The sequence below is a fragment of the Lynx canadensis genome, chromosome D2, assembly GCF_007474595.2.
Source record: "Lynx canadensis isolate LIC74 chromosome D2, mLynCan4.pri.v2, whole genome shotgun sequence".
Lineage (NCBI taxonomy): Eukaryota > Metazoa > Chordata > Mammalia > Carnivora > Felidae > Lynx > Lynx canadensis.
The window spans coordinates 53,223,880-53,234,562 of record NC_044313.2 but is presented as its reverse complement, the minus strand read 5'-3'; the positions used below and the strand labels follow the sequence as shown (position 1 = coordinate 53,234,562).

Genomic DNA, 10,683 nt, shown 5'->3' with positions numbered 1-10,683 from the left:
ATTTTTACTTGTGACTTACCATTTTCCGTCCCATTTGTTGCTGCTAGGCCTAGCACTTCCCAGGAAGTGGTAGGCTGAGCAGAACTACGCATGCGCCACACGCACCATGGGCGTAGGACTTCGTCAGGTCGCTACTCCCTGCGGGGCGGAGGCCTGATGCTGCCGGGAGGGGAGCGGGGCAGCTGCCAGTGGACATGGCGGCGTGCAGCAGCGGGGCTGTGCTCGCTGCCCTGGGAGTGCTTAGTATTTGTGCGGTCAGCGGCTCTGGGCCCATGGCTCAGGGGGAGACCGGCGGAGAGGCGGGCTGGGCAGAGCCGTGGGATGGTGCAGTTTTCCGGCCGCCCTCGGCGCTGGGCGCGGTGGGGGTGGCGCGCAGTCCCGGGCCCTCGCAGCCAGGGAGGGAGGAGGCCGTGGACTTGCCGGTGCTGCTGTGGTGGAGCCCAGGGCTATTCCCCCACTTCCCGGGCGACTCAGAGCGCATCGAGTGCGCGCGCGGCGCGTGCGTGGCGTCCCGGGACCGACGGGTGCGAGGGCACTCGCGGACGCGCGCGCTGCTCTTCTACGGCACTGACTTTCGAGCCTCCGAGGCGCCGCTGCCGCGCCTGGCGCATCAGAATTGGGCGCTCCTGCACGAGGAGTCGCCCCTCAACAACTTCCTGCTGAGCCACGGGCCGGGCATCCGCCTCTTCAATCTTACTGCCACGTTCAGCCGCCATTCGGACTACCCGTTGCCGCTTCAGTGGCTGCCCGGGACCGCTTATCTGCGCCGCGCGGCGCCTCCGCTACAGGAGCGCGCTGAGTGGCGCCGACGCGGCTACGCGCCGCTGCTCTATCTGCAGTCCCACTGCGACGTGCCTGCGGACCGGGACCGCTACGTGCGCGAGCTGATGCGTTACATCCCGGTGGGTGGGGCCGGGGCGGGCCTGGGGGTTGAGGGGGGCGCGCGGGGCGGAGGCCAGTACCCCGGGTGTCCAGGTCGGCTCGCCGCACCCACTTCACGGCGGTATTCTACCCCGAACAGGTGGACTCCTACGGGAAATGCCTACAAAATCGGGAGCTGCCCACTCCGCGGTTACAGGACACAGCCACAGCCACCACCGAGGATCCAGAGCTCTTGGCCTTCTTGTCTCGCTATAAGTTCCACTTGGCCCTTGAAAATGCCATCTGTGACGACTACATGACAGAGAAGCTGTGGCGCCCCATGCATCTTGGTGCTGTGCCTGTGTATCGCGGCTCTCCCTCTGTGAGGGACTGGATGCCCAACAATCACTCCATCATCCTCATTGATGACTTTGAGTCACCTCAAAAGCTGGCAGAATTTATTGATTTTCTGGACAAGAACGATGAGGAATATATGAAATATCTGGCATACAAACAACCTGGGGGCATCACCAACCAGTTCCTTCTGGATAGTCTGAAGTATCGGGAGTGGGGAGTGAATGATCCTTTGCTGCCTAACTACCTCAATGGCTTTGAGTGTTTTGTCTGTGACCATGAACTGGCTCGGCTGGAGGCCGAGAAAGCACACGCAGCCTCTCCTGGGGACATCCCTGTCCCTGAGCCTCACATTGCCCAGCCCTCACACATGGACTGCCCAGTGCCCACACCTGGATTTGGCAGTGTGGAAGAGATTCCTGAGAATGACAGGTAAGGATAGCTGGGGTCCCTGTGGCCATCAAATCAAGCGATTTACTTACTTGCTCACTGTGGGCAGTGAACTAGCAGTAGGTGCTGAGGGGATTGTTGTATAGGGAAATTATGACATGGGCTTACTCTGCCTTTAAAGTGTCAAGAGTCTAATTGGGAGAGTCTAGTTCCTGAAAAAGCTCAGGAAAAGATGCAAAGTGGAATTCAGGGCAACAACCTATGAAAATCAGCTTATGTGAACAATGTTTGCAATAGTGATTCAAAAAAGGCTTCAACCAGAGCAGAGGGGGCCTGTTTAGGGAAGTGATGAGGGAGAGACAAAGTTGGGCAGATATACTCGGGCCAGGCTATACATAGCCTGAATACCACGCTTAGGAGTTGGACTGTCTCGAAAACCAACTCAGCTGTTTATTTAGCATCTTTGAAATGTTGGGGTTGGGGATGAGCAATACATAGATGGGTATTTTGAGAGAGGTTTGTCTGCAGTAGGGTTTGTATCTATTAACCTGGCACAATTATTAATAGTACCTCCTTTCACTCTTTAATTTTTTTTTTAATGTTTGTTTATTCTTGAGGGAGAGAGACACAGAGTGTGAGTGAGGGAGGTCCAGAGAAAGGATCCAAAGCAGGCTCCAGGCTCTGAGCTGTCAGCACAAGAGTCCAACGCAGGGCTTGAACTCATGAGCCATGAGCCGTGAGATCATGACCTGAGCTGAAGTCAGACACTTAACTGACTGAGTCATCCAGGCGCCCCATATAGTACCTCCTTTCACTCTTAGAAGTACCCTGATTTGGGTGATAAATTATATGTTCACCCCAAACAGAATGGAAGGAATGTTTTCAATAGATAGAATAAACACTGCTGGGCAGTGTGGATTGGAAGAGAAGTGAGGAAGCTACTGCAGTAGGTGGCAGAAAGTGGTGCATTGGGAAACAAGGTCAGCACGGGAGGTGGGGTGGGAAAATGCTGAAGCCACTTGCAGCAAACCACACCTGTTTGGGGAGAGGTGATAAAAGATGATTAAGCTTAATAAAGCAAGACTGCTAGAATGGCCTGCAGAGACTAACTTGCACAGTGGATGGCAGCAGAGGGCTGTTTATATATACTGCTGGCACAGTTTGATTCTGGGAATGGAGTCTTCCATCAAATAATTTGTTTCTAGTTTATGCTGAACATATTATGATTTACTAGGAAAAAAAGTGTAAAACGTTAAAAAAAGAAAATGTGTTTTATCTAGACTTTGGATAGCACTGCACCTTCATTTTGATTATTGAAATTGCAGCTTATAAGGTAACCATCTAAATATTAGATTACTTGGTTCCATAGTCTGCCTCACTGCCCTGCCTTCTTCTAAACTCCCACCACATTTGGGAACCAGGAGCGGGCAAGTCAGGAAGTTTAACTGATTGGGGGTGGGATGTGTGATAGATTTGTGTTTGCAGCTGTCACCTGTACTATTACTAGACTACTAGATTTACTTCACATTCCCTTTCCTTCAAAGCAGAGCCCTGTCTTAGCCAGAGACTGCTATATCTGCTTAAAATTTCAGAAGGCAGGACTTGTAGCTGTGCAGAGGTTCCATAATCCAACTCCCATTTTGATGTTTCAGCTGGAAGGAGATGTGGCTGCAAGATTATTGGCAAGGTCTGGACCAGGGGGAAGCTCTTACTGCCATGATCCACAACAATGAGACAAAGCAGAGGAAATTTTGGGACTATCTACATGAGATCTTCATGAAAAGGAACCAAAATCTCTAATTATCCTTGCAAGAGCCTTAAAATTGGTAGAGTTAAGGAGATGGAAGTCCTTATTCTACCATGGGACATGAGGGGCATCTGCTGCATATCCCTTAACGAACACTGTCTTATTATGAGTTCAAGGAATTCCAGTTATATCCACTGATATTTTATCCTAATTATGTGTATCCAGTGTCTCAGTTTGTGGGATTAGGGCCTCTCCTCAATGAGAGATGGAGGCCTCTAGTTCTTGGATTAATGGAAAACAGAAGCCTGAAACACCCACTTGTTTTAAAGTGCTGATTCAACAGAATCTTTAAAGAATTGCATCTTTCTCTAGCCATTTCATCCTCTTAACTGTGATTGGAACAACACCTTGGTACTTGGCTTAAGAATGAGGTAAAATGGACCACGTTTAGTAGGGTCTTAAAATTTCTGTGCTCTTCTTTAAACTCTTTATTATTCAGTACCTTTCCTTTATTTATTTTTTTTACATTTAAAAAAAAAATTTACTTTGAGAGACAAAGCACAAGTCAGGGAGGGGCAGAGAGAGAGAGAATCCTAAGCAGGCTCTGCATCATCAGTGCAGAGCCCAATGTAGGGCTCGAAGCCATGACCTGCAAGATCACTACCAGAGCCGAAGTCAGACACTCAACTGACTGAGCCACCCAGACGCACCTATTCAATACCTTTCCTAATCTCTTTTCATCTCCTGCTTTATAAATGGTTACACTGGTGGTGAAGCAAAACTCCTGGTGGATTGTGTTATGGTTCTTTGGAATTGTATTTTTTACATCATTTACTTGCTCTTGATGTCAAACTTTTTAACTTTTTTTTTTCAGGCGCCTGGGTGGTTCAGGTCATGATCTTGTAGTTCATGAGTTTGAGCCCCATGTCGGGCTTTGTGCTGACAGCTTGGAGCCTGAAGCCTGTATCAGTTTCTGTGTCTTCCTTTCTCTCTGCCCCTCCCTACTAACGCTCTGTCTCTCTGTTTCTCAAAAGTAAACATTAAAAAAATTGTTTTAATGGTTTTTTCTTTCCTGGTTTTCCGTAATCTGACGAAGATGCCACCATCCCCACATTCATTCTCCTCTACATTAAACTGGCTGTAGATTTTTGACAGCTTTGCTTACTGCTGGTTTGCTTCTTTTTTAGGGAATAGCTGTAATTCTTTCTCATCTCATGAACAGAAAGATCCGATAGTTAATATATATCATGTCAATTTAATGAATTGTCCTGCTCTATTTTAGGTTAGAGATAGAGACTATGGCTGGAAATGATGGCAGAAAAACAAATTTAATATTTAAATGATTTTTTTAATGTTTTTATTTATTTTTGAGACAGAGCATGAGCAGGGGAGGGGCAGAGAGAGAGGGAGACACAGAATCCGAACCAGGCTCTAGGCTCTGAGCTGTCAGCACAGAGCCTGATGTAGAGCTCGAACTCACGAACTGTGAGATCGATCGTGACCTGAGCTGAAGTCAGTCGCTTAACCGACTGAGCCACCCAGGCGCCCCTAAATGATTTTTAAATGTTAAAATAGACCAGGGTGAATCAAACTGCAGGTTTTTATAGGTCTTTGGTCTTTTCTGTCTGCCTAATGAACTCGTCTCTATATTTTATTATTTAAAAAATTTTTTTTTAATGTTTATTCATTTTTGAGAGACAGAGACAGAGTGCAAGTGGGGGAGGGGCAGAGAGAGGGAGACACAGAATCCGAAGCGGGCTCCAGGCTCTGAGCTGTCAGCCCCATAGGGGCCCGAACCCACAGACCAAGAGATCATGACCTGAGCTGGAGTCGGCTGCTTAACTGACTGAGCCACCCAGGTGCCCCTATATTTTATTATTTTTAAATGCTACAAAAGTCCCATTTCCTCCAAAGAGTCATGAAAATTACATTGGAAAAAACAGCCCAGCAATACAGTTGTAATAATTACTTCATACTATGGAGCACTTTTCAGTTCATGTGGGATGAATATTCCAACTTGACTCATTCTATTACTGATATCCTTCTGTTCAACTTTATAGTACTTACTGAGACTACATTTTGATGGAACATACCTAAACTCAAGGGGCTGAGAGGTGAGGCAAGACTTATGTTGGTGGTGAAGCAAAACTCCTGGTGGGTTGTATTATGGTTCTTTGGAATTGTATTTTTTATAACATTTACTTGCCCTTGATGTCAAGGGGCTGAGAGGTGAGGCAAGAGTTAGCCACCACAAGTGGCTGGTTCAGTAAAAAGCTGTTAGGCAGATTTGGGGATATAGCCAAACTTTTATATTGCTGTGGCTTGAAAATAAAGCTTAAAGGGCAGGGAGACCATTAGCTTTTTCAGGGCCAGTGGAACAAGAAATACCTTGGACCTTAGAGCTACTCTGGTTGTAATGTGTAATATTAATGAATTATCACTAAAGAAGTTCTATAGCTTATCAGTGTATCTATAAATTAATATGTATATGTACTTATATATATACACATACATACACTAATTTACAACCAGATGTGTGTGTGTGTGTGTGTGTGTGTGTGTGTGTGTGTTTATGTATGTAAGGTGCTTCAACAACTAGGGTCCCACACTTAATATTGTGACATCTAAGGATGTGGCCAAGGAGAGCTCTAACTTAGACTGGATTTCACGGTCATAATGGTTCTATTTTCATTTTATTTTTTAGTAAAAAATACCCTCACAACAGCATGGAAAGTTTGCTTAACCTGTTTGGGCTTTTGCAGAAAAGCACAAGAGGGGAAGATAGACCTTCAAATATACTATTAAAATTGGGTATAATGTAGACCCACAAAAAGAAGTCAAATTCAGGACTCTGATTTCTAAACTTGAAATCTATTTTTTTTTGGAGTAGTTTGTTTTTTTTTAACGTTTATTCATTTTTAAGAGACAGAGTGTGAGTTGGAGAAGGGCAGAGAGAGAGAGGAAGACAGAATATGAAGCAGGCTCCAGGCTCTGAGGTGTCAGCACAGAGTCTGATGTGGGGCTCAAACCAATGAGTCGTGAGATCATGACGTGCACTGAAGTCGGGCACTCAACCGACTGAGCCACCCAGGTGCCCCTAAACTTCCAATCTACTTAAATGCAGGTGCTGATATATAGTGCAAAATACACATTACTCAAATGCAAACTAAGGTTAGGACTCAAGTTTATGTGCAATAAAAAGGGTAAGTGATGGTTATGCAAAGTGTAGAATCATCCTTACCTCTCCTAATTACACCAGTTCAGATTGGCATTCCTTTTATGTACAAAGTGGGCACTTTTATGTACAAAATGGGCCAGTTGTTGAATGATTGTGAATGATTGTGGCTGGAGACTCAGGCCTGCTTTGTGGACAGGGCTTTTTAGACGTTCTCCTTTAATCCTATTACCATAAAAGTATTCGTAAAAGAGCAAGATAAGCCAGGTGCTACATTTCCACAAGAGCAAGCAGAACCAATATGAAGAGAAAGCAAACAATGTGAATTTTCTCTGGTTTGGGGCTCAGTTTGCTCTGTCAACAGCAGCAGGCTTGGGGTTATTGGTGGTAGAAGTGCTTGATTAGGAATCTGTTTTATTGGACTGGGGGTGGAGCGTGGGGCTGATGCCTTTATTACTCCATGTGTTGCAATATTCTATAATCTCAGGTTTCATTTTGTATAATAAATGGCTTCTTTTTAAACAGTGTCTGCTGCTTGTTTATATTTCTGGGCTAAGTATGATACACTTGGAGACTTGGAAAAATATGTGAAACACTTGTTCACTTAACAAGTATTTATTATCACTATTCTAGGTACTAGGAATTCAGTAAGACAAGGTCCTGTCTCTCATGGCACTTACATTTTAAATGGGTGTCGGTGGTAAGTGAGGCCATAAACACACATTAAATGAACAAGTTAATTCAGACTGTGATATGTGCTATGAAGAAAATAAAACAGCTTGATAATGGAGAGATATGGGAAGTCAGGGAAGGCCTCTCTGACAGGAACTGAGAACAGAAGAAAAAGAACCAGTCATGCAGAGATCAATGGGAAGATTAAATGTCTGTGATAAATGATTTTAGCACACTAAATTTTACACAACCAAATACATATTGCTCCTCCAAAGTAGTCATCTTATGAACTAAAAGCTTGCTCAAGTTATGCTTCCGTTACCAGAAACATTTCTTGAAGTTGTTATAAATGCCTTGAGAATCCTTGGCACATCTTTTTTTTTTTTTTTTTTTTTTCCAACGTTTATTTATTTTTGGGGACAGAGAGAGACAGAGCATGAATGGGGGAGGGGCAGAGAGAGAGGGAGACACAGAATCGGAAACAGGCTCCAGGCTCTGAGCCATCAGCCCAGAGCCCGACGCGGGGCTCGAACTCCCGGACCGCGAGATCGTGACCTGGCTGAAGTCGGACGCTTAACCGACTGCGCCACCCAGGCGCCCCTCCTTGGCACATCTTTGAACTGAGTTGTTTGTTTCTTTTTGAATGTTTCATTTATTTTTGAGAGAGGCAGACAGAATTTGAAGCAGGCTCCAGCCCAATACGGGACTGGAACCCACCAGCCATGAGATCATGACCTGAGATCATGAAGTCAGAGGGTTAACCAACTGGGCCACCCAGGTGCCCCTGAAGTGCCTTTTGTAAACACCTAAAAGTCACTTAGAGCCAAGTCTGATGAACCTAGGCATCACAACTGAAGAGCCAAGTCTAATAATAGGAATGATACCACCAAGTATCTTCACAGGATTGGAAAGAGTCTTAAATTAGACAATGAACGCCAAAGCGCTTAAACTTCACCCTACCCAGTGAGATCATTACAAAGAAGAAACGATATATAAGTGGTCGCTACTGTTTATATGAGCATAATTTTTCTTTATGGCTTCGGGGTGGTTTTAAAGGTAGTAAAATCCAACAGTTCTTTTTTTTTTTTTTTTAACGTTTTTTATTTATTTTTGAGACAGAGAGAGACAGAGCATGAACGGGGGAGGGGCAGAGAGAGAGGGAGACACAGAATTGGAAGCAGGCTCCAGGCTCTGAGCCATCAGCCCAGAGCCCGACGCGGGGCTCGAACTCACGGACCGCGAGATCGTGACCTGAGCCGAAGTCGGCCGCCCAACCGACTGAGCCACCCAGGCGCCCCTAAAATCCAACAGTTCTTGAAGACTTATTAAAAACATAAGAATAGTCTGTCCCAGCCTAACATCTTAAGGTCTCATATTTTGATTCGGTCCCATCCTCTGCCCTTGCTTTTGTCAATCACCCTCGAGTTCGGCCAGCTACCACGATAAATGAGTGTCCATTTATCGAGCCCTTTCTTGGATGTTTCCGGCCTAAGACCGCCCTCAGACTTCAGGGCCGGGAGCGGCCTAGGTCAGCACACGAGCCCCAAAGACTCTTCTCCTAACCTGCACACAGGTCTTGAACGACCGGTGCCCGAACCCAGCAGCAGGGTTACGAGGCGAAGAAAAGCAAGCACGCAGGCAGCCGAGCTTTCGGCAGGCTGCGCGCCAAGCCTCGTCGAACTCTTAGGGGTCACGCAGGGTCACGCACGGTGACGCAGAGCCTGCCGGGAGCTCGGTGCGTAATGGCGACGCCCAGCCTGCGGGGTCGGCTAGCGCGGCTGGGAAACCCACGGAAACCTATACTGAAGCCCAACAAGCCGCTCATCCTAGCTAATCGTGTCGGAGAACGACGCCGGGAGAGAGGCGGTGAGCAGTTGGAGCCAAGGAGGCTCCCAGAGCAGAAGTCCGAGGGATGAACGGGGCGGCTGGGTGGGAGGGCTACAAGATAAGGTAAGGGTGACTGAGGGTCTTCCCGTTCTGCTCCTCCAGAGGCGACTTGTATCACAGAAATGTCGGTGATGATGGCATGTTGGAAGCAGAATGAATTCCGCGACGAAGCGTGCAGAAAAGAGATCAAGGAATTCTTCGATTGTGCTTCGAGGGCCGAGGTGACAGAAGGCTCTTAGGGTGTCATCTTGGGAGAGAATGGGGGTGGGGGGATACAAGCAATTACACAAGGCAAGGAAAGTTGTGGGAATGATTTCACTAACGCCCAAGTGGAAAAGGTTGTGGTTTTGAAGGCATTGTGATCTTGAGCGATTTGTTTCACTGCTCTAAGCTTTAGCTATACCAGTTGTAAAATAAGGTTAATATTAATACCTTACAGAATTTTGTATTACATAAAGGGAAATTACATGGGAAAAAAATCACTTTGTAAAATTTAACGTGCTGCTCAAATAGATATTATTGTCTGAAATAGAACTAAAGATAGATAGTGAAAGGCAGGTTGTTTGGATTTTAACCTAGAATTAATTGCTAGCTGGCATGGTAGCTTCAGGTCATACAGTCATCTGTAGATCTCAAGTCCCTTTGTTGAAAGGGGACTGGGAAGATGACACAGCTATTTCCAGGCTGGTTAATGTATTAGTGTGCTTTCTGGTATTGTGAGAACTGTTGGCCTAGGTCAGGACAAACTTAAGAGCTGTCATTTTTGTTTTTGTTCTGTCTTTTCAGGCAGCGCGAAAGATGAGATCAATCCATGACACGTTGGGAGAATCTGGGGGTTTACCCCCCAAGAAACTGAATAAATTGTTACAGAGGTTTCCTAACAAATCTCATGTCAGTTGAAAATGAAGAAGCATTTTCTATGACTGGACTGTTAGCCTACTGAGAACTATGTGTAGGTGTTTTGGAAACGTTTGCACTGCCACGCGCTATTTGCAGGGTGAAAGGAGGCAAGACACTTTTTCATCCTTTGGAATCATTGTCATGGTGGAAGTTATGCTTTATTTTGAAATAAAATCCTCTGAAGATAAATTGGCCTTTGTTGTAGATTAGGTTCTCCCTCCATACTTGAACTCTGTATCCTTCCCTAGATTCTGGAAGTTCTTTGCTTCTTGATTTGCCCGAGGAGCAGGATAAAAACTTTCATCTTGTTTTGCCTTTGAAGTCCTTACACCATTTAGTGCCCTTGCCTTTGGATGCAATAAGGATGTTCAAGTCTGCCTATATGCAGAGTTTTTCGGTATCATCTGTATTTAGTGACTACCCATTTTGTGCAAAATAGTCCCTGCAAAATGCTCACAGAATAATCAGAAGTTCACAAACTGATGAACTGCAGATGTATTTTATTTAGCCAACACAATTGGAAATTAGTTTTTAAATTAAACGATCACCTTCAAAAATAGGAAAAATGTCATTTAAAAAAATCCCCTTTTTAGCTTTCAATTAAAAAAGTAAAAGGATCTGTAAACACCAGTTTCTTATCCCTGCATGGCAATAACCAAGTAGAGCTGATTATCTTTTGTCTCCATTCTCTAGGGAC

At 45.5% G+C, this 10,683-nt stretch overlaps 2 protein-coding genes across 2 annotated transcripts; both read left to right on the top strand.

Moving 5' to 3' along the window:
- The first annotated feature begins 41 nt into the window (after positions 1-41).
- On the top strand, positions 42-4,267 carry FUT11 (fucosyltransferase 11). Its single transcript, XM_030334342.1, has 3 exons — positions 42-902; positions 1,022-1,647; positions 3,258-4,267. Exons 1-3 carry the CDS (start codon positions 195-197, stop codon positions 3,403-3,405), a joined length of 1,482 nt encoding a protein of 493 aa, XP_030190202.1. The 5' UTR covers positions 42-194; the 3' UTR covers positions 3,406-4,267.
- Positions 4,268-8,921: 4,654 nt separating this feature from the next.
- CHCHD1 (coiled-coil-helix-coiled-coil-helix domain containing 1) lies at positions 8,922-10,175 on the top strand. The gene is made up of 3 exons (XM_030335290.1): positions 8,922-9,065; positions 9,189-9,307; positions 9,873-10,175. Exons 1-3 carry the CDS (start codon positions 8,942-8,944, stop codon positions 9,984-9,986), a joined length of 357 nt encoding a protein of 118 aa, XP_030191150.1. The 5' UTR covers positions 8,922-8,941; the 3' UTR covers positions 9,987-10,175.
- Positions 10,176-10,683: the final 508 nt, after the last annotated feature.

Coding starts and splice junctions, on each gene's coding strand:
- FUT11 (XM_030334342.1), top strand. CDS start 195: ATGGCGGCGTGCAGCAGCGGGGCTGTGCTCGCTGCCCTGGGAGTGCTT. Junction 903..1,021: donor AGCTGATGCGTTACATCCCG/GTGGGTGGGGCC, acceptor TACCCCGAACAG/GTGGACTCCTACGGGAAATG. Junction 1,648..3,257: donor GAGATTCCTGAGAATGACAG/GTAAGGATAGCT, acceptor TTGATGTTTCAG/CTGGAAGGAGATGTGGCTGC.
- CHCHD1 (XM_030335290.1), top strand. CDS start 8,942: ATGGCGACGCCCAGCCTGCGGGGTCGGCTAGCGCGGCTGGGAAACCCA. Junction 9,066..9,188: donor ACGACGCCGGGAGAGAGGCG/GTGAGCAGTTGG, acceptor CTGCTCCTCCAG/AGGCGACTTGTATCACAGAA. Junction 9,308..9,872: donor ATTGTGCTTCGAGGGCCGAG/GTGACAGAAGGC, acceptor CTGTCTTTTCAG/GCAGCGCGAAAGATGAGATC.